This window comes from Antedon mediterranea, chromosome 4 (assembly GCF_964355755.1).
Source record: "Antedon mediterranea chromosome 4, ecAntMedi1.1, whole genome shotgun sequence".
Lineage (NCBI taxonomy): Eukaryota > Metazoa > Echinodermata > Crinoidea > Comatulida > Antedonidae > Antedon > Antedon mediterranea.
The window spans coordinates 18,065,374-18,090,188 of record NC_092673.1 but is presented as its reverse complement, the minus strand read 5'-3'; the positions used below and the strand labels follow the sequence as shown (position 1 = coordinate 18,090,188).

General features: G+C 31.6%; 1 protein-coding gene across 2 annotated transcripts; it reads right to left on the bottom strand.

Annotated features, from left to right (window-relative positions):
* Window positions 1–9,844: 9,844 nt before the first annotated feature.
* On the bottom strand, window positions 9,845–23,789 carry LOC140048058 (uncharacterized). Of its 2 annotated transcripts, XM_072093063.1 has the most exons (9): window positions 23,582–23,789; window positions 23,058–23,201; window positions 21,204–21,336; window positions 21,014–21,040; window positions 20,831–20,890; window positions 12,065–12,610; window positions 11,809–11,862; window positions 10,932–11,434; window positions 9,845–10,869 (listed from the first exon to the last, which is right to left on the bottom strand). In XM_072093063.1, the coding sequence occupies exons 1-8, from the start codon at window positions 23,663–23,665 to the stop codon at window positions 10,932–10,934; spliced, it is 1,551 nt and encodes a 516-aa protein (XP_071949164.1). In that variant the 5' UTR covers window positions 23,666–23,789; the 3' UTR covers window positions 9,845–10,869. The 2 variants fall into 2 exon arrangements, with proteins under 2 accessions (XP_071949164.1, XP_071949163.1); XM_072093062.1 differs by having other exon boundaries at window positions 9,845–11,434.
* Between the last annotated feature and the right edge of the window lie 1,026 nt (window positions 23,790–24,815).

Below are 24,815 nucleotides of genomic sequence, written 5' to 3'. Positions count from 1 at the left end.
GTAAAAAATATGTCATAGCTTAACTGCACTGTTTATGTTTTGGAAAATGGCCTCCTCTTTTCGCGCGGAATTTATGAGCCAATCAGAAATCATTTCTTGTTATCACGTCATATGTGTTGTAATCGCAAGGAAAAATTTCAACTCAACGTAAGGGCAAGAAGGACAGACTTTGCGATTAATTCAACTTTCGTAACGACGGAATCAGCACATGTAATGATCTAAATTTTTGCGGTCCAACGTGATTATGACAATTTTGTGTCGACGTTAGTTTTTGGTCAACTGATCGGAACGCAAGCGTAATCGTAAGAAAACGACGCAATCGTAAGCGGAAACAAATCTTACGTCGACTGGAAACCAGGCTTAAGCTGCTGAAAAACAGACTCTCCATGAATTTACCCTAAAATGTATATGAAATTTAATTGTTTAAATTTCTCGTTATTAATATTACTTCTTCATTCTGACATGTCTATATAGGCTTAGCCTAGTTATAATATTTTTTATTTAATAAAAAACGGCGCTAGTTCCGTTTCGCACCTGTTTTTATTTCGACTTCCTTTTGACTCGAAATTGTTAAGCAACTTATTGTGAATACTACACCTTAAAATTGGGCCTCATAAGTACTTTTATGAAGAAGAATCACATAAAAAGTAACAAATAAATCCTTAAATTGATGATTTTACAGACATGATTCTCGCATACCGTTCGCGAATTTAGCATACTCGAAGTTCAATATTTTCGTTTCTGTGGAGCGCCAAAAGAGCAAAAACAATAGATGGTTAAAAACTCAGTGGAATGCGTCTTCTTTTAATGCATTTATTATTGAAATACACGTATAATTTTAATATATTTTGTCAATAAAAATGCTGTAACATTTTACTGCTAATAATTTGCTGTTTTCAAATAGCAACCAACCCTAGGCCTAACTAAGAGTAAGAATATAGACTAAGAGTAAGAGGAATATTATTTAGATCAGGTATACCCTTACAGCAGTACATGTAATATGATAATGAATTTGTCGATTTTCATTCCTAAAATAAAAGTTCCTGCAAAAACCATGTACAGTATCAACAGTAATATTTTTGTTGCGTTGACATTGACAAAATATGATAAAATTTAACGTAATTTTCACCAATAAATGCATTAAATTTACTGAGTTTTTAGCCCTCTATTATGATTGCTCTTTTGGCGCTCCATAGAAACAACAACATTGAACATGGAGTATGCGAAATTCACAAACCGATGTGCGAGAAACACGTCTGTAAATTCATTCATTAAAGGATTTATTTTTTACTTTTTGTGTGATCTCCTTCGTAAAAGTATTTTTGAGGCCTAATTCTAAGGTGTGGTACTCACGATAAAGTTACTTAACCAATTTTGAGTCGAAATAAACGACAGGTGCGAAACGGAACTAGCGCCTAAAAAACGATATTTAAAAGCAATTATAAACCCAGAATCCCCCTACATCCTCATCCATCCATGTGTTTATGTTCGTCTTAGGACCAATCACAATGCAGTTGATGTCTGTTCTCTAACGACAAGTTGTGGAGACTCCCTCAGCAGGCCTGTCTTTATTCTACTAGCTAGGGGCCTAGCCTAGGCCCACTATAGTATATAGAATAGGCCTAGCTATAAGGGCTAAAAGCCCTACTAGAGGTAGGGCCTGCCCTAGCTAGTTAGAACTAGCCTAGCTAGGCCTATATAGGCCGATATAATATAGTACTAAGTTTGTAGGCCTAGGATACAGTAATGATAATAATGAAACAAAAACTTACTTCTTGTGTTTGACATTCTTCGGCATCCCATGCATGTTGTTGAGTGGTTTGTTGGGTGAATAAACTTTTATTTTTTATAGAGGGCGCAATCACCATTTTTGCCTACGACTTAACATCGCTGTGTAATGTGTAATATCATGGATTAAAGAATAGAAGGATATGCATCGACGTGAGATCAAGGGTTCCTTGACTCTCGCCGACAGACTGCGGACCGCCCACAATGTTACAGTTTAATTAACCGCATGGTAACAACGAAACGGTCGCGTGCCTAATATATTGTTTACTGCACATGTGCAACGACATTTAACCTTGTTGGCTACGCTTCTTTCGCGCGTTCTTTGGTTGCATGATGTTTGTAGATGGTCAACTATTGACTATGTTGGTTTCTGCCGTGATTGATCTACGCTAATGATTTTTTTATGATGATTAAAGTAGCATTTTATGACCTGTAGTAGCCCTACATCTGAGACAATAACTATTAGTTGTCTCATTTGTTGTAAAATTACAAGAATGCTAGCCTAGCTAGGCCTTGTACTAACTAGGCTAAACTGGGCTAGTAAACCCTATGATTTGCCGACATTGATACTGCCTAGGTAGTGTAATATAATGTTTCGGGTTGTTGAGGTACTAATGAAGGACTCTGACTCGCTTGACTGTCGTAACACATATATTATTTATTCAGTATAATACTTCAGTACAATATACAACTATAAGTATAGATAAGGAACGCGGAGGATCAATGATGCTGTCGGTGAGGTGTGAAGTGTGTAGGTCTGCTTCTGGAGAAGTGGTTGTAAGGTGTGTCTGGGCCCTTCTGAAACTTGGGAGTATATTGGCTCAGTTCATTTGCATAATGTCATTACATCATCTGTGAGGGTAACGATTGGTCCTAAGTTGATCCAGGGGTGTTTAAGTGGGAGTGATTAACGGTGTCATAAGGTATTTCTGTGATGGATGACACTGTCAAATCTGTACTTAAATAGTGTCGAATACTCCTGGTTTAACGATGGGAAAGTCACAAAATTAAGCTAAGTGTTTTCTTTAGGGATTCTATTATAAACTAAATGGTCATTAAAACATCTGGACAAACTCTCCTTCGGACTTTCTGGGTCAAGTTTGTGAACCTATCTGAATTCCGATACAAAGGTCAATTTCTTAAATATAAAAGTATATCTTTATATCACATCCCTCTGTTTCCCTTTTTTTTTTTTCTAATCTATTTAACATATAAAAATGGTTATAATAGTGGCATGCAAAATTAAAGTTATATAAAAGAAAAAAACATTATTATACATATATGCAAAAATTGAGTTAGCCAAAACCATTGACTCTGAAGTGTAACCTTATCACTTTCACTCTCTCTCTTCTCTCTCTTTAAAAAATTGAAGTTAAAATGAATTTGGTATAAAATTCGCGTAAATCAAACATAAATCAGTTAAAAATAAAATTACAAAACTTAAAAATAGTATGTTACATTGAACATACATCAAATCGTGCGACAACTCATCGCGTTCTAATGGTCTTCAAACATAAATCATCAAATTAAAATATAAAACTCAAGAAACTGTGGCTGATTAGCCTAAAATCAAAATATCAAACTTAATCACTTAAAACTTTAAAGAAACAAATGTGTGTGTCCCGTTGACACAAACTTATCCACAATATATCATTATCGTCACAACTTTATCGATTTAAGCATTTATATTCACAGGTAATTACGATTTCAATCGGTCGACAAATTCGACTTTTGTACTCAATGTTAAAAAAATTACAATTAAAAGTACTAAGAAAATCTCCTGTTCTTGTATATCAATTAATTAATGCTTGAGATTAACGACTCAAGGTTAAACAAAATATTTGTTACAAAATGATTGTCGTTCTTTTCAATATCTCAATATATCGATCATCAAAATTCAAAATTAATCATTATCAAACTCGTTACAAAATCAATACTTAAACATAAATTCAATTCTTTTTTTAACTGAAATCACATCATTACTAAACAAATCTCATCAAATACGTAGACTATGCTATCATTAATTTAGCAAATGTCGTAATTTAAAAATAATCTTGCAAAAAAATTAAATCAGTAATTCGTTGCATTATACAAACGTTTTATGAATCGTTTTGGCGATCCACTTATCGGTATCTGTTTATCATTAATGATCTCTTTAATTAATTTATCTGTATCGTTATATCTGTCAATATTCCACCAAAATTTGCGATCATTAGATTCGTGTTTTGTTTTATCAGTGTTGCGTTTGACTGAAGTCGGTTTAGAATACGAAACTAAAACTTGGAAATGTCCTGCTTTAAATCTACCTCGGTTTAATGTCATACTTGAATCATTAGGTGCTGTCATAATTAAATTAGTTTGTTCCTTGATTTGTTCTTCTTTCATTTGGAATGGGGCTGCTAATCCCATGTTATTCTCTACACAGTCAATGTAAGGTTGCAAGTTAAGGGGTTCTATCTTAGTTGGATGTGTAAGGGTATCTGATTGCAATTGGGTTGGTGTCCTATCATGTTCGTCGATAAATTAAACATTGTTTTCGTCATTTACTACGTTAACGGTGTTCTGAATTTTCTCATTATTATCGGTGGGTTTATTCAACAATTATTTAACAATTTAAAAAACAATTTTAGTGTGTATATATGTAAACTCTCACTATTTCAATCAAGGTTACAAATCAAAAATCAAAATGGTTTTGACTTACCCCAAATGCTTCGGATCCAATTAAAAATGAATTAAAGGAATGCAAAAAGTGTTCAAAAATGTCTAAATGTTCAAACAACGAATTAAAGAAATGTTAAAGGTGCTCATCAATGTTCAAATTTTCAAACAACGAATTAAAAAAAATGCGAAAGGTGTTCATCAATGTTCAAAAAAAGGTAAATGTTAAAAAAACGATCGAAAAAAACGGCGTGAAGTTGAAAGTCTCTAAACGAAACAGTTCTTGTCCGCTTGCTTCTGTTTTGATTCTTCTTGGGTCTTCCTCGATTATCTTCTTTGTCTTTATCCAATGGTTATAATTTCATAAAATTTCTGCTTGTCTCGATTTCATTCAAATATAATTTCAGCTTGTCTTTTGTGTCTTCCTCGATTATCTTTTTTGTCTTCATCCAATGGTAATAATTTGATCAAATTTCTGCTTGTCTCGATCTCATTCAAATATAATTTCAGCTTGTCTTTTGAGTCAAAGTAAATTTCTCTCCTTTCAAACAAATATGGTTATTTTTGTCTTCGTCTTCGTCTTCGTGTCTTGTTAAGTGTTTATTTCTTGTTTTCTCACTCCGTTCCTTATGAAATTTGGGTCTTCCACCATGTAATATAATGTTTCGGGTTGTTGAGGTACTAATGAAGGACTCTGACTCGCTTGACTGTCGTAACACATATATTATTTATTCAGTATAATACTTCAGTACAATATACAACTATAAGTATAGATAAGGAACGCGGAGGATCAATGATGCTGTCGGTGAGGTGTGAAGTGTGTAGGTCTGCTTCTGGAGAAGTGGTTGTAAGGTGTGTCTGGGCCCTTCTGAAACTTGGGAGTATATTGGCTCAGTTCATTTGCATAATGTCATTACATCATCTGTGAGGGTAACGATTGGTCCTAAGTTGATCCAGGGGTGTTTAAGTGGGAGTGATTAACGGTGTCATAAGGTATTTCTGTGATGGATGACACTGTCAAATCTGTACTTAAATAGTGTCGAATACTCCTGGTTTAACGATGGGAAAGTCACAAAATTAAGCTAAGTGTTTTCTTTAGGGATTCTATTATAAACTAAATGGTCATTAAAACATCTGGACAAACTCTCCTTCGGACTTTCTGGGTCAAGTTTGTGAACCTATCTGAATTCCGATACAAAGGTCAATTTCTTAAATATAACAGTATATCTTTATATCACAGTAGGCCTAGGCTAATCTTAAATACTCACCGTTGTCTTACTTCTTGTGTGAATAATAATAGGTAGGCCTACTTCGTTTGTTCGTGATCAAGTTTGCCCTGCGTGTACTTTTCAAAACGACCGCTAGGTAACGAATCGCAACTATACATAGCCAGCCAATCCCGGATCAGGGATCGCTGTTTTCATTCAATTAGGCCCGGTGATGTGGATGACATAACCACTAGCCAATCACCAGGCACTACAGTTTAAATATAATCACATCGATAATTAAGGAGATTTATGAAGAAACCACTGCTTAGCCATATATTAAAAAACACGATTGGTGTATGTCTGAACACCGGCCACGCTAACAACATACATGGTCAAATGCATAATTTAATATTCTATAGATTAACGCAATTTTTAATGACAGAAGATGGCAGGCAAATAATGATAATTCAAATATAAAAATTGCATATTTTATTAATATTACCAACTACTTAAAATTACCAGTCGTAAGAAAGTGAACTTTTCGTAGTCCGATTGTGATGAAACTAAAACAGAATTATTCAGCAATATATGTTTGTTATCAATTAATCATCGACGCAGACATGTCAATAGAACATTCAGACTGCGCATACGATTTCTACATGGTTACGTTTTGGTCTCAAAAAATGTAACAGTTGATTCGCAGCGTTTTACAGAGGGCCGCGGTTAGAGACACGGAGTTCAATGAACGTGTTTGTTTGATTGGCAGCAGTGCTTTAGTATAGGCAAGCGCGTTGTAAAATCGTTTGATGTCACCGTCGATGCATATCCTTCTATTCTTTAATCCATGGTAATATCGAAGAACTTTATTACTCTCTGGATTGGTGGAATGGATATTTTGTATAATATACGATGAATAGCAAACCACGTACATTTTAATACAGTATAATGATCTCTCCGATGTTAAAATCTCCCCCTTCCAAACAAACACACAATCCTTACAAACAAACAAAAAGCTTTTCATTCATTAGTATTTATTTAAGAATATATGAATATAAACATTAAAACACAGCAGCATAAATACTTAATTGAGTTTTAATTTACAAAATTGAATTAAAAGTGAAAAATATCAAAATATAAAACATTTCATTTTTAACAAATAGGTATTAGAAAATTCATTCATATAAAAAATATAATTCAGTTCTGTACAAAAACATTTATTTATTCAAATCATTATGTTTAAACATCGTTCTGTACTTCCGTTTTACCTCAGGTCTAATTTGCATAATATGCACATGTTAGTTATTTATAATTAATGTAAATATGTTCAAAATTACAAAAACAAAACAGAACAAACACAGATATGTGTTTGTCATGTTTTGTTTTTGTAATTTTGCAAACTTAGAAAAGAAAGAACAAAATATTAATGTAAATTGACTTATTATATTTATTGTTAGGCCTATTAACCAAAATGCAGCATGAAGAATGACAACATTGATATCGCAAAATATGAATTAAAAATGGTGACAGTTAACACAGACTGACAATTGCACATCATTAATAGTTATAATTATCAATTTGGTCATTTTTTGTAAAAATCTCTGTACTATAAATACAAGGATTCCTACAGCTTTTGAATTTATCCACAAAAAAATTATATTGTTGAGTGGAAAATATTATTGTCTTGGTTACAATACATTTAGATTGTCATGGTCTAATTATTACATGATTTCTTGATTTAAAATACAACTTAGCATCATTAATCATAACTACCATAGTTATTAATACAAAAAAATAGCAACATTATTATCAGTAATCATTTTATCACCATCAAACACATATTTGCTGCCATCATATCCTATTGCGTCCTCTTATTAATTTGAATTGTTTTCATTTATCAAATTATTATTTTACTTTAACATGTTTATAGCTGCAATGTACACTTTAAACAATAAGATTGTAGCGGCATCTCTAATTGTCCATCTAACTAAATACTGTATCAATATTTGATGTGCTACCAATCAATAATAGCTGCAATTATACACTTTAAACAATAAGATTGTAGCGGCATCTCTAATTGTCCATCTAACTAAATACTGTATCAATATTTGATGTGCTACCAATCAATAATAGCTGCAATTATACACTTTGAACAATAAGATTGTAGCGGCATCTCTAATTGTCCATCTAACTAAATACTGTATCAATATTTGATGTGCTACCAATCAATAATAGCTGCAATTATACACTTTAAACAATAAGATTGTAGCGGCATCTCTAATTGTCCATCTAACTAAATACTGTATCAATATTTGATGTGCTACCAATCAATAATAGCTGCAATTATACACTTTGAACAATAAGATTGTAGCGGCATCTCTAATTGTCCATCTAACTAAATACTGTATCAATATTTGATGTGCTACCAATCAATAATAGCTGTAATTATACACTTTAAACAATAAGATTGTAGCGGCATCTCTAATTGTCCATCTAACTAAATACTGTATCAATATTTGATGTGCTACCAATCAATAATAGCTGCAATGTACACTTTGAACAATAAGATTGTAGGGGCATCTCTAATTGTCCATCTAACTAAATACTGTATCAATATTTGATGTGCTACCAATCAATAATAGCTGCAAAATACACTTTGAACAATAAGATTGTAGGGGCATCTCTAATTGTCCATCTAACTAAATACTGTATCAATATTTGATGTGCTACCAATCAATAATAGCTGCAATATACACTTTGAACAATAAGATTGTAGGGGCATCTCTAATTGTCCATCTAACTAAATACTGTATCAATATTTGATGTGCTACCAATCAATAATAGCTGTAATTATACACTTTGAACAATAAGATTGTAGGGGCATCTCTAATTGTCCATCTAACTAAATACTGTATCAATATTTGATGTGCTACCAATCAATAATAGCTGTAATTATACACTTTGAACAATAAGATTGTAGGGGCATCTCTAATTGTCCATCTAACTAAATACTGTATCAATATTTGATGTGCTACCAATCAATAATAGCTGCAAAATACACTTTGAACAATAAGATTGTAGCGGCATCTCTAATTGTCCATCTAACTAAATACTGTATCAATATTTGATGTGCTACCAATCAATAATAGCTGCAAAATACACTTTAAACAATAAGATTGTAGCGGCATCTCTAATTGTCCATCTAACTATAAAATACTGTATCAATATTTGAAAAAAAAAACACTTTTTGTTCCCATATCCTACCAAGCAAAATGTGTATGCTAATTATGTAACTTTAGATATCTAAGCTGTAATCATATAAAAACAGTAAGCATGTCTGTCTGTCCATTTTCAAATAGTAAGAGTAATTGGTTTTCAATATGAAATGACAAATAAATGAGTAGACAATTTGACAACTGAGTTACAGCTTCAATATGTTGACAACTGTCTACTACAGCATTGAGTACACAATTGACAACTGAGTTACAGCTTCAATATTTTTACAACTGTCTACTACAGCATTGAGTACACAATTGACAACTGAGTTACAGCTTCAATATGTTGACAACTGTCTACTACAGCATTGAGTACACAATTGACAACTGAGTTACAGCTTCAATATGTTGACAACTGTCTACTACAGCATTGAGTACACAATTGACAACTGAGTTACAGCTTCAATATGTTGACAACTGTCTACTACAGTATTGAGTAGAGAATTGACAACCGAGTTACTGCTTCAATATGTTGACAACTGTCTACTACGGCATTACCTACTTTATTTCATTTCATGATTTCTTTGGTCTGTGGTCTTTTTAATACACAATTACTCAATTTCCTTGAGGAAACTAAAAGTCTAATTTTCTTTTTAATCTTTTTATAAAATCAATAATAGAATTTGAAACGGTAAACAAAATTGAAATTTGTAAAGTTTTGTTTTAAGAAAGCTGTATTTTACAAAAATCTTGAAATCAATGTTGTCGTTTCATTTGACAAGCAAGGCTGGATTCCTTGAACTATTTTTTTTTTACAAATGTTTTTTTATAAAAGAGGGAATCAAGAGTGGATTGTGACTTTGACCTTTGGATTATTTTTCAAAACAGAAGAAACATTTAACAAAAAATTGGATGTCTGTATATTGGAGAGAATGTAATCAATGAGGTAGATGAAGTCTTGTTTGTTGTTGTTGGGAGTCAAATTTGATAAATTTCTTCCATGGAAAAATAATTGTGATAGTTTATGCCCAAAATGTAAGTGTAAGAAATAGGCATATTATTTAAGTTGAGATATTTTGTTCCTCAAGACATCATATTATAATCTACAATTCATTTATTAATCCATTATTCGTTTTATGGCATTGAGGTCTGGAGTAGCACATATTCTTCTTGCTTAAATCAATTGTTATTCAAAAAATGGAGTGGAGTGGAGTGGAGCTGTGGCTTGGTGGTTATGATGCTTGGCTACCAATCTAAGGGTCCTGGGTTCAAGTCCTGTCATATGTCAGGGTTTTTTTCTCATGACAATTTACAACTCCACTCCCAAAGACTTAATAATAAGTCTTTGTTTATGTAGAGCATCTTGTGTTTATATTTGTCTTGTGAAATTATTAAATAGTTTATCCATCCTGTAATTGGCGGGTTACTCGCTGTTGGATGAGAATAAAATAAAATAACATAAAATAAAAATGTATATTTGTCATTTGATTTTTGCCTGTAATCTCAACCTAGAGACTCTAATATAAATGCACAACAAAATATAAAAACAGTTAAAATGGTCTTATCTCTAAATATAGCAATAGGTAATGCCTGCAACAGGAACATTAGCAATGTTATACCCACATGTATGTATTTTCAGGTCAAAATTATTAACATTTTTTTGATGGCTTGTACTGTTAATTTTGTTTGTAAATATTCCAGTATTGTAATTGTTCATTTTGTATACAGTATTTGTTTTTTCCCGCAACAATTTTTTGGGTCCCGAAGGTTCTGTAATAATACAGTCTAATTTATTCAAAATTCAATTTTTAACAGAGCTATTAAATACACAAGTATATACTGTAGATTCAATTTATATTTTAAAAGAAAGCAACCACTAAGCAAAGTTTTACATTTGTGGCACCAAAATGAATTACATAAAAACAATTAATTAAATTATTGTACAATTAAATTATAGGTGAAAGTATCATTTTGATCGTACGTACGATCATTCGGGAAAACACCTTACAACGCTAGTTGATCTCACCCAGTACTGTTTTGATCGTATGATTATTCGGGAAAACACCTAACAATGCTTGTCGATCATACCCAGTACTGTTTTTTCATCTTTCAACATCTTCTTAATGGATTCAATTTTGTCTTCACTCAGCAACCCACGAGGAACAAAATCTAAAATCAAACTCCAGCTATCTGCATACTTAAGGTTAGGAAAGTTGTATCGTTCATCAAGAGATTTTCCCCAATCAAAAAGATTGACTGCGTGTAGTGACACTACCTTACACTTCTTGATATTCTTGAAAGGAGAAAGCTTTTTTGTGATAGATGGCTGAAAGTCAAATTGTTCAGTTACTTTTATTGTGTCATACAGGACAGCAAGACGTTTTCGACTCAATAGATCAGAATTGATTAAAAGAACCAATAGGTCGCTTGTACTGGTAACCCTTTTCACTGCTTCAATGTCATCTACCATTTCTAAGAAAAGAACTTTTAGGCTGTTGAGGAGTTTACGTTCATCAAACCATTTGGCAAAGTCTTTAATCAACTGTTCAAAGTCACCGTTTGAGAGAGCTACACAGTTGAAGAGAAGCAAGTATCAAATATTATGTAATAAATTCAGTAGTATACTTGATTATAATGCAGATTAAACAAATAAATTAATTTCCTATATCTATTATTATTAACACAGAACATTAATTCTAAACCGCCCGTTAATATACTGAAATTCAATTAATTAATTTGAATGATAAAGATGATATATTTATTTTTTTATTTCATTTTTACCATGTTAAAATGACAATAAATACTATCGTATCGTATATCCAACATTTTTTACAGTATCTTTATTATCAATTCATCGTCATTATAATCTTGTTGATCATCATAACAATATCATATTATAATCATTCTTTTTGTTTTTCTATACTATTTTATGAATAATTTACCTTCACTTTGTTCACATTGGTGACTTGATGACGCAATATCCTTCCCACTATTACCTATAAATAATCAGTTAATAAATAAAATAATGTATTTTAATAATAATACATGTATAGCATATAAACAATGATTGAAATTAAATCAATTGTATCATTTAAATTAAATTACCATCATGGACAATTTTAAAACAAATGAAAGATATGAATAGTTACATTACAATTAACTTTCGAATAGTTTTGTAAGAATATTAAATACCATTACCAAGTAGTATGTTCCTTGCTATTCCTCCAAGACGTTCTGCAAACCTCTCTATTTTGTCTAAATCATCTGCTAATTCTCCTCTATTTTCAAGCTTCAGAACTGCATCCCATATATTTGATAAGTTATATTTTTTCAATTCATAGTAAGCAGTAACATTACGTAATGCATCTGGGTCAACTTGTTTCAGGGCCTTGAACAGTCGCTTTCTGTAAGGTGACAACTTGGTTCTATCATCAGTATGTCTATTCTGAATGTTGTTGTCTGTCATATACTTTGATACAAGATCTTTGGCCTGTTGGATTTCAGATGTATTTGTAATCTCTAACAGCAAGTTAACATTGGTTGATGAGATGAAACCTTTGTCTTTAAGTGTATTGAGTATGTCATGTCCATTGAAATCTTTATTTGTAAGGTCCCCGACATCCAATTGATCAAATAGTAGGAATCTCAGCCAGTGGTATCTTTCACCATCAAAGCACCTACTGAGACCAGCTTTTAGGTCTCGGAAACTGTTCAAAGTTTCAGAATCTGCCATTGTGTTGTTGTCTGCAAACAAAATTACTGGTCATTAATTTGACATTTTTATTGTTTCAAAATGAGTTTGAGTTAAAATTAATATTACATTTATTTTTGTTTTTCTCTATTCTTTGCTTATAATTTTAGCTGAGACAACAATATCAGAGATTGGCAACGGCTATAATTCACTTTGTGCTGAGTCATCGGCAATGACCTTAAGCTCATTGGCCATTGGTGACGCCGCTAATTTGCACTTGCGCAGTTTTACTGTTTAGTCAACATCAGTGATCCATAAAGAAAGTTTGAGAGAGAATCTCGTGAAGTATGGTGATGAATCTCTGTGACTACACCTGACTAAATGAAGGCGATCCAACAAAATAGGTCTACACAAAGTCATGGAGGAAATATAGTGTGTTTTTTTAATAAAAAATAAATACATTTTCAACACAATTAACTAAAAATATAAATTATGTAAGTGATAAAATCCGATAAAATATCATAATACAATAGAGCTATGGCTTTTTCACAAAATGGCGAAAACTAAAAATCATATATTAAGAATTACATTTTTTAAATAAATGGTACATTTCAACAGAGAAAAAAAATTATACTATAGAATTCATCAATAAAGTACAGTAACTTTTATTGAAATTATAGAGCTTACAAATACTGGGTTTTTTTAGTCAGTGGTTACATAAGTGACACTAATAGCAGGTAGGCTTAGTTGATGTTCTATGATTTTCGTGATATAAATAGTAATTTGCATAACAATGAATTCACCAAGAGCAAGATCAAAAGAACCGACAAAAAAATCATATTTCTGGTATTGTTGTCTCAGATTATAGAGAGAAATATTCTAGTCATCATCATTTTCACAATTATTAACATTACAGTATTATAACGTTTTAATCATCCAGACAATAACAACAACAACATTTATTTCATCAATATAAAGAAATCATAATAGGATCATTACTAGAAGATAAAAAATCTTGTCACGTAAGACCCTTTTAGAGTAAAGAATATTTACATTGTTGATTAACAGAAATCAAATCAAAATTTGATAAAAATAATAAATAAAATCAATAAAACAAATAAAACAAAACAAAAACAGAATATTAATATAAATAATAATAGTTATATTCATGAACACTTTAATACAATGATAGATAATATCTTTTAAACTTATTTCGAAAGGTAAAAAGAGAAGTTAAACTTTTAATAGTGACATCCAACTCGTTCCAGAGTCTGGGACCTGAAACGGAAATAAAAAATTGCGAACTTCTAAGTCTTCTAAAAGAAATATTTAACTGGAAGTTACAATGCATGCTACGAAGTTTATAATCATGATAATGTACAACATTATTAAATAAATTAATTATAGAAGTAGGAAGATTATTGTGAATATATTGAAAAATAAAAGAGGCCACTTGGCATTTACTGTATGTATGTCAAATAAATTTAGCAACTTAAGAGCAATTGTCTGTAAAAATCAAAGATTTGGTGGCAGATGTAAAAAAATGGATTTCTCTCAAATTTTTACCATGAATAGACATTTCACTAAAAAGCATATCTACATCATTCATTTGAATTTTTAGCCTCCGTTGCCATGACAACGGTCAATTATCCAAATTTTGATGTTTTTGCCATTTTTCACAGATTTTCTATAGTGAAAAAGTACAAACTTGTATACTTATTTTAACCAAAAATACTTACAGTATACAGTTTTTGTTTGTAGCAGTGTAAACAACATGTATTGAGTTCCATTTAATGTAGAAAAAAAAAAAATACAAAATGGAGTTTGGTTGATACCATTATTTTAAAAAGGGGTGTTTTTAAAAAATATTTTTTTTATAAAAGTATACCTCATAAACGTACCTATAACTTCCAAAGTGGTGTTTTTAAATCAATGATGTTTTTTAATTTGATAGTCAATAGGTTTGTCAACAATAATCACAAAAAAAACACTGGGGTAAATTTCGTACATAGGTTTTGTGTTGCCAGGAAAATACGAAAAATACAAAAATATAATAAAATATCAACAAACAAAACACATGAAACACAATTTAAATATGGCTAATCCAATAATAAAATGTATATGTGGCTTGTCATAATGCTACTAGAGTCATACGAATAGTTTAGATAAAATAGGAGAATGTGTTGCCAGGTTTATTTCAATTAATTGCCAGAAAAACAGTATTTTGCATTGAAATATTTAGTAGGAAAATAATGTTAAACTTGGAAATAATTGCGTCAATGGTTGTTATACATTTTTAAATCTATTTTGTGTAAAGAGATACAGAAAGACCTCCCAAAAAATCTGACCTTGTAAATAGGTCATAGGTCAAAAGGGGTCAGAATGGAAAACAGGACAGGTCCCCACTTTACTACAACTAATGTTTGATCAAAATTTACAAGATAGTTCATAACAATTCTCAACAATTTTCATATTTTACCTATAGTGTTACCTTAGCAACAATTTCTATGTGTAACTAAGGAAAGTAATTTAAAAAAAACCGTAAAAAATCAAAGAATTGATTGCATTTGTAATTTTTCTCAATTTTACTTCTACTGCATTCCATTAATGACAAACTTGACCTTGTAAATTCATTCATTTTGAGGTCAACATTTTACCATAGTAACTGTTTCTATGCGAAAATTTCAAAAAAATAAGGGGTTTTTCATAAATACAAAACATTTTTTCTACATAGTTTTACATTTCTACTTTTTGCCAAATTTACTTTAAATACTGAATCCTTGATTGACGAATCTGAATAAAGGTAAAAAAAAATTAAATATGGAGTTTTCATGAAAAAAAAAAATTACATATGGAGGTCAAATGACATCAACATTTTACCTATAGTGTATTGTAGCAACTGTTTCTACACTAACTAAGTACAATATTTTTAATATGGGGTTTCATGACTACAAACAATTGATTACATAGCTTTACTACCTTTTCCCAAATTTACTTATCTACTGAATCCCAGAAAATGTCTGACTTGTGAAAGGGTAATTTGTTGGGTCAAGTTATGTCAAAATGTATATGTATATTTATGTTATCTTAGAACCTGTTTCTATGCATAACTAAGGATAATTGCTGCTCTAGCCCGCTACGTCACACGAGATGACTCATTCTTTAGATGAAATCAAGCAGCAGTATAGTACTACACTTTGACATTTTTGTTAAAATGGAAACTCGACTATAATTTATAGGTACCACCTGTTGAATCCAAAAAACGGCTGGGAAAAGAGTCTAATGACAAATCCCAAAGCATTTCTGGTATTTATGAGTCCCATGATATTACTATAATTCACTGTCAGATAATCATTGAATTATTATCAAAACAGTCCATTGAAGTTTTTGTTTGTAATAGGATACTTGAAGTATCTAGGCTTGATGAAGTGACCCCCAGACTTAACCTTAGCAATAACAATAAGCAAGCAGCGTTTTTTGTAAGAAATATTCTTGTTTAAATACAGTAAGTGGCCACCCTCGGGACCTGGAAAAGTTGCCGCTTATGATTGTAGGCCTATTATTTATAATCAGGTGGTTTAGTATTTTTTAGCATTTTCAGACCAATTTTAAAAACTTTTATCATATGAAAAATGGTCGGTCAAAATCAGTGTAGTTTTCTCATCTCTTCACAGTAATGTTTTTAAAACCTCTTCAAAATAAAGCTAATATATAAAGAAATACAATAAACATGCACCTCTACTTCATAGGTCCATGCAATAAGTATCACATTTTTCGATTGGCCGCTTACAAAAAATCTCATTTTTTGTATAAAAAGGTGCCCGCAGCTGCTTACGGTAAGCACCAAATGCACTAATTAGATAGGAAGAACAAACAGGCTTTTCAAAGTGCGTCCGTTAAGGGAGTTGGCCGCTGTAAATAAAATATGGGGTTTTTATGAATAAAAATAATCACAGAAGAAAGTGTTTACGAATATGACCTTGTGAAACGGTAATTTGAAAATGCAAATAAGGCATTGCCTGCTAATAATCTACAAATTAAAATTAAATTTGTATAAGATAAATAGGCAAAATCTAAAGAATATCTCAATTTTAGTTACCATAGTAACTGTTGCTATGCATAACTAAGGGAAATTAAATAATTATCAGATAATTATTAATTAATAATTAATACTGAATCCAACCATCACAGTAAAAAAAATATAGAATTTAAAACCAATATTTAATAATAAAGTGTGATATTTTACATGCTGACCTTAAATGAAATGAAATTTCAAATCAGGGCTTCAATATTTGTTATGTAGCATTAACATACCTGAGTATATGACTTTTGATTGGTTCTATTTTGGGGAGGAAAAAGTGGTGGATCCAGGACTTTTAAATAGTTAGGAGGTTGAAGGCGAGGGTCTAAAAACTTAACTTTATGTCCTATCTTTTGCATTGCAATTTTTAACTTGGGGTGGGTGGGGGCTTGGAGAAAGGGGGAAGGGGTGGGATGGAGGAGTTTGAATCTGTCTATTCATTGGGGCGATAGCAGCGGCAGTGTGGGTGGTGCTTGAATGCATGCATTTGACACTCTATAGTGGATGATCGACCGAAGTGTTGCAGTTTATCTTGTTGTGGTTATAGTCGGGGGGGGGGGGGAGGGATGGTAGTCGAAAGTGGTGGTGGATGGGCATGTGGGATCTGCTTAGGTTAGCAAATAAAAGAAGTAAACAAATGAAAGAGGAGCTTCAAAATAAGAGAGGAGTAATCTGTTGCAAAGATTAAAATTCACAACGATCTGATAATTTATTCAAATTTCCAGAGGATATAACCTATAAAATGACATTAAAACTGAGAATTACAGAATCTATAATTAAAAATTTTTTTTTTTCTCACAACACAACTAGAACTATATAAAATATTAAGAATTTTTCTGACCAATGAGTTTCAAATCCAATAATCAAAGAAAATAAAATGTTTTTATTAATATACCATGGTTTTTTTTTATAAAAATGCCTATGTTTCTCGCAACACTGCTTGCAGATTTTAAATTTACCCCAGTATTTTATTTTAGAAATCAATTATTAAACATTGGAACTACCTATTTGTAATAAATCAGCTAAAAAAATACACCACTTTGGGCGTTATGGTGAAGTAAAGTTTAGTTGCATTGAACAATTTAAAAAAAGTGAAAAACACCCCTTTTTAAATAAATGGTATCTCCCAAAGTATGAAATAAAAAAAAATAAAAAAATTTGAAACAGGTGCACAATGCATTGTTATTATGCATACACTAATTATCTTTTATAATTAAATGAACAAAACAAAAATATCGTTCATCAAAGTAGTACCAATATCCATTTTAAAAAACCTTAAAAAAGGACAAAATTTGTCAAAAACACAAATTTGGCCGTTGCCATGGAAATATACGTGTGAAATAAAAAATACTTCATATTTGATTTCTCTCAACACATATATAGCCATGTGCAAAATTTGAAAGAAATCCATTTTTTTGAGTCTGCCACTCTTTTTGATATTTCTTTGATTCTTACAGACAATGGCTCTTAAGTTCTTTGAATAAAGGTTTAGATGGGGTTTCATAAGTGGAAAGTGTAATAATTCTAATAGCACGTTTAAGCAGTTTGTTTACTTTGTTAATATTTGAAGGGTAATCAGCACACCAAATTATATTACAACTAGAGGGTACTCCGAGAGTACAAACCTCCGCCTACTGTAAAATTCCCCTACATAAAATGTCCCCGGAAAATATATATATTTTTAAAAATTCTTTTTTATTAGTTCTAAGTGTAAATAGGCTAACTGCACACTCAAAGTCGAGCTTTTGGGGCATAGATCATTGTGGCCAAATTTGGCTAGATTCGGATGAAAACTGTGGCCTCCAGGCTGTTCACAGACAGACAGACACACACACAAACATACAGCGGTGAAAATATAACCTCCTTGGCGGAGGTAATAATGAATATGTGGAAGAATTAATGAGTTATACTAGAAAGAAGAACACATTGTGGGAAAATATATTTGAGTTTGTTAATAATTCCTATTGTTTTAGAAACCTTTTTTGCTACGTGATTTTGATGACAGGTCCATCTTAAATGTTCTTGAATATAGACACCAAGGAACAGAGTTTTAGGCATGCCTTCAATAGTTTTTCCATTTATGGTGATAAACCGATTTGAATAATTAGGTAGGCTTTCTTTGTTATGAAAAAGGATATAATTTGTTTTTTTGTGAGTTGATAATAAGTTTATTTGAGATGAGCCAGTCATTTATAGATATTAACTCATTATTCACTGTATCATATAAAACATTTAAATCAGGATGGGAATAAAAAAGTGTAGTGTCATCTGCAAAGGAAATAACCCGAAGGGTGTCACTGGCTCTGGATAAATCGTTCACATAAATTAAAAATACCAATGGTCCAAGGACAGCACCCCACAAGTGATTTCCTCCACAGTTACCCATACATATTGTTTCCTATGTTTTAGGTAACTTGTAAACCATTCTAAAGCAATACCTCTAATACCATAGTTATGTAATTTACTAATAAGAATCTTATGATTAATAACGTCGAATGCTTTAGATAAGTCAACAAAAACTGATAACAAAAATTCTCTTTGTTCAAAAGAAGAAGTCACATTATTAATAAAATCAATAATCGCATAAGATGTAGAATGATTTTTACGGAAACCATATTGATGTGTAAAAAGAATATTATGGCAGTCAAGGAAGTCATAAAGATGCAAGTACATTAACTTTTCTGTTATTTTAGAGAAAACACTAAGTAACGAAATTTGTCTATAATTTGAGAGTATATCTTTGCTACCTTTTTACAAAACAGGTAAAACTTTGGCGAGCTTCAAATAATTTGGAAAATTGCCAGTCGAACCATATTATAATATTATCTATTATAACATGGGTTAAAGGATGTAGCCATCAGACTTACTGAAATGCGTCATGTGTGCGCTCTTTATTTTTCCCTATCATGCACTAGAGTGCAAAAAGTGTGCAGCAAAAAAAACATAAAAGCATGATGGTGTGTAAATCTTGTTGCAGAATACCGATCGCGCTAGGCTTACAACACAATTTTCGAGAATGAAACCAGGTCATCTGCACGGCGGCCTCATTTATAAAAAAAAAATGCACACCAATGTACTGTATCTTGTCAATTCTGCTACACAACTGTTTTGCTACCTAGGATAGGCCTACGCTTAAATTTGGTCGCCGAGCAGTGGTGCTTGCCATGGTAAGCCTAGCTTCTTTCTAGGTTAGGCCTAGGTGTGCTTAAAGAAGAATTGGGTAGCAGCAAATGGTCGAATTCTGCGCTGGGCCCTTAGTTTACAACCATTCAAATACCGAATAAGGGTCATAAAAGGTATTAATAACGTTGGTGCAGACTATTTGAGTCGCATGAACTAAATAAGGTTGAAAGAAAAGTATTATTTTGTTATATATTGTAAACGTACAGTAGTTATTGATTTAATTAAGTATTATAAAGTAAAGCTTAATAGTGTATTGGCGTCTCTATAAGTGAGATTTATTGTAAACTACAAACGGTGGTCTTTTGAGTATAAGTATAAAGTTGTATTTGTTAGTTAAAAGTGTTACATTTAACCTGGGTGGGGTGAATTGTCACAGTCAAAAGTGACAGGTATTTAAAGTTAAATGCAAAGGGTAATTTGCATAGAACTAGTCAGGTGTATTACCGTATAAAAGAATTGCAGAGGAATGTAGTAATTACACCTCACATCAACCTTGTAGAGAAGGGAGGTGTCGCACCTCAGCAATAATACAGATTGACCATTGTAAGTAAGATACTCATTTATTGTAAGGCTATACACTTGTAATACCATATACTTGTAATAACGATAATGTATAGGCTACAATGTAATTGTGTGCTAACGTAGATAACTGTAACAATTAAACGTTAACGTTTGTTTGTAGTGCTGCCCGTTGGGCTGAAGTTGGTACCAATACGTAACTGTCTGACTACCATTTGTAGTAAACCAAGCCGAGTATACACATGATTGTTTATGTATGATTGGATTGTAATTGGTAGTGAATAAGTCCACGAAGAAGTGACCGGCGGACAAAGAAATAAATACATTCAGTTGCTAATGTTATATATCTGTATACTTTTAATTGCGTTCTTCAGTAGCCATATAGTTAACTTCAATCTGAGCGTGACAGTGTATTAACCCAAAAAGGTACAGTATATGTGAAAATAGTTCATATACCTTCAAATGCATTATTTGTATACTAGTAACTTACCTTCACTTGGATGGCATTGGTTACTTAATGACGCTCCTTCATTTTTGTCCTTACTACTGCCTAAAAATAATACAAATTCGATTATAATAAAAGAAGGTACATTTTTAGAAGTATAGAAAGCCAGTTTTCTGTGCATTATAACAACGTATAGATTAGTAACAATTCAAATATAGCATAAGATACCTGGGTTTTGTTTTGAATCAACAACACCTGTAACAAATAAAATAATTATTTCAATACAAAACAAACAAAGATTCTTTTTGCGACCAAAGACACTAAATGTACATTATGAACTATTACTGTGTTACACATCATATTCATTACGGCATAAATGTAGATTCAATTTTTTACCGTTATCACTTTAAATACTTACAAAACACTGGAACTGGATCAATATTATTTGACTTCTGTGACAGTAACACTTTTGCTTTTAATAATGAATTACCTCTTATTAAAAGAAACGTCTTTGATGGTCTTGTACGCCTTAGGTATTCAGCAGTGACAATCTAGAAAAAACACCATACTCATATAAATATATTGGAGTGGAGTTGTAGTTTGTTGATAAGACAGTACTTGTGTTCTAGGTGTAACTCTTATCAGATGTCAGGATTTCACTTTATGCTTGTATTTTAAACAAGACTGCCACATTTGAAAAAGATCCTTGAAAATTTGCCTAAATAAATATACTGTATAAAGCAATACAGTGATTATTCTGACTGACCTGACAAGCTGGAGAGTTCAAACAATAGTTGGGCTAAGCTTAGCAAATTTTTGAAAGTATGGCACCTCATACTGTAGAAATCTTTTTGGGAGTGTGCAATGTTATTGTTGATGGACAATGGGGTACTCTTACTGATGAAAATAGTTACCTAGGGGAGGGTTCAGGATTTTATGGTAGCGGCTTTGATAGAAAAAACCCACCACTTATAGTCACAACCATGTTGGGACTAAGATAAAGACAGAAACTTTTAGTTTCTTTGACCGTAGGTGATGTGGCATCTACTACCTATATGCCGCAGTCCTTTCTATGGTATCCTCTTCAGTGGTGGATCTAGCGGGGGATGTATGGGACGTACAATGTTTCTTTTCTCTTTGAAAAATGAAATAGATTTTTAAAAACACACATCGTTTCGACGGTCATCAATCGGCTGTGGTTTACACATTTTCATACTGAAAATAGTACGTCAGTACACTGATAAAGCACATGGTCAGCTTGATCACATTCAACCAAGCAGGTACGTCGACATACTTTGTGTAATATCAATCTCTAGCATTACCCCGACGAAAAAAGAGCAAGTACAATAAAAACAAAAACTAGCCTTATTAATACTGAAATATTTGGTTAAAAAAAAAAATTTCATCTAGCATTTTTTTACTCTTGTTAATTTTATTTGCTATTCCGTCATTCATGACAAAAGTGTCGCAGCTTGGTTTTTTCCCCAAATCACTAAAGTTGAGATTAAATAACGGTAATGATGGTCAAGTCGGACCACTAATTTTTATTAGATTGTTTAAACAAGGCCGGATGCGATATTTCTTTTCGTACATAATTTGGGGACCACTCATGAAACGTCACAAATTAAACATGAACATTAAAAAGATCTTTCAAGTATTTAGATGGAAAAAGTTTATACATCTCTCTATAAATCTCTGATTAGGCCTATTATAGAATATATCTAAGTGCTTAGATTATAAGGTTCTAGAAAGATTTAAATTTGCTTGTTCAACAGCGATCCACTTGATTAGTATTTGATTTAAAAGGCACTGGATATGTTGATAGGCTCAAGATTCTGAAACTACTAAATGGATTACTGAAAAAAGGGCAGACATTATCCAAATATACAAGATAATTAACAATATAGATCCCATTGAAAGTAACAGGCTACTTTGGAAATCAACTTTTACAAAAACAAGGTAATTCCTTAAAGTTGTCAAAGCTCACAACAAAACAGGAAATAAGGAGACACTTTTTTACATCAGTTGAGGATTGGAACTCACTTCTACATGTTGTTTGCCCTTCTTCCATAAATAGATTAAAATCTGGGTATGCTGTTCTAATCACCATTAAAATTTTCGCCTATATACAAATTCTCGCCTCAAGTTCTACAGCTCAAAATAAATAATTATAATTATATTCTTTACCATTTCAACCTACCAAAGCTGTTATATAAGGTCTATAATTATAATATTATACAGTTTTACATTTTTATTCAACAAATGTTTTTACCTGTGGTTCTTTAGAGACCTCCTGGATTTTCCATTTCTGGTCTAATACTTCAACAGTAATTTTCATGTCTTCAGACATACAGAGTATTTCTATAGGCTGTCTTAACATCTGCTCACCATTTTCTTTGTGTTCTTTTTCTATCGTCTGAAATATATATGTAATACTGTACAAACAACACATTTAATATATTTATTATTCTGTGTACAATGCTTCCTAATTATTCAAAGGAAAAGCAAGCCAGACAATGCAACCATGTTTAAATCTTGATAGTGTACAGTCTTGGTCTCGCATTTTTAATACTGTACCATTTTAAAATAAATAAAAATATTGGAAGTATTATGTCAATTTAATTCAATGTTTGCTTTAAGCTAACATAATATTCAATGAAATACAAGATCCACTCAGTAACAACAACTATCCTTTGTGACAAAGCAACTACTGTATTGTATTTTGAACAGCTATAATATAATGTAAGTAAGAATACATTATTCAAATACAGTTCAACAACAAATTATAACAATTACCTTTTCATCTGACGGCTTAAAAAGTCTTGTTTGAAGTTGATATTCATCCTTTGCAAGCATCTTTCCAAAAACTCCTAATAACATTTTTTTCTTAGCACGAAAGAACTTTCTTAAACCCTTTAGTGTATACCAACTAAAATGATTTATAGTTACATAACATCGACCGTTGCTTAAAGTAAAATGTACATCCTTTCTATCATCTGTCAATGCTATTGGTTTCCATTCATCTTGAATGCGACCTTTAACAAGTAGAGTGAATTCCCAATTTTGTTCATTTACAGCATCGTGTGGAAATGACAATGGAATGGGTTTGTTGAAGGTGGTGCCTTCTGGTCCACATTTAACAATAGGTGATATTATTGATTCATGAGGATGAAGTACAAGAAATTCTGTTTCCTCAAAACAATTTTCTAGCGATACTTTAACTTTCTCCCCTTTAATTGCTTCAGAATGTATCTCCAACTTGATGTCTTCATCCTTAAGATGAAGCGTTTCACCAGCAGATCCCACAATTACTTCCATAATTTGATCTGAAAAATAAAAATCTAATGTAAGATATTACTTAATGGTATTTGATAAATAGCCATTGCCACAATTGTCTTCATTACACAATGCAAATTATTTTATTTCAACCTGATTTATCATACACATGTGTTTATTTATATCATGAAGAAATTACTTCTCAATGGTTATATTTATAGAATAGTTATATTTAATTTTCATTCATTTTTTATTGTGGCCAGTTTCTGTTGTGTATCAACACCACACCAGCTTATTAATAATGATATGAACAGAATATACAATACTCATTCTATTGTAGATATTTACACTGTGTTTCTAAATTAATGTTTAGTCTTTTACTTTCTAGATATGATGAACATTAAATATATATATTATAATAAGACCTGTTAAGATCGGATAAAGTGGTTTAAATTGTGGCTTTGTTTTTTTAAAATATATACTATTAGTTCATGTATTTCTTTTTCTTTTTTGTATTTAATGTTATATCTTCTGACTTATATTACTCCCCCCCCCCACCCCCTCCCAATCCACCCACATGACTGAACTACTTTTCATTGTATTTATATGCAATTATATTTATTAACAAACTAGGTTTTATGTTTTTTTATGTTATAATATTGAAATTGAAATTGAACTTTCCAGGATTAACAGACAATTTCATACAATCTTTATTCCTATTATTCCATTACACATTTTCTACATCTGCATTCAT

Coding starts and splice junctions, on each gene's coding strand:
- LOC140048058 (XM_072093062.1), bottom strand. CDS start 23,665: ATGTTATTAGGAGTTTTTGGAAAGATGCTTGCAAAGGATGAATATCAA. Junction 21,041..21,203: donor TGATCCAGTTCCAGTGTTTT/GTAAGTATTTAA, acceptor TATTTGTTACAG/GTGTTGTTGATTCAAAACAA. Junction 11,435..11,808: donor CCAATGTGAACAAAGTGAAG/GTAAATTATTCA, acceptor TCAACTGTGTAG/CTCTCTCAAACGGTGACTTT.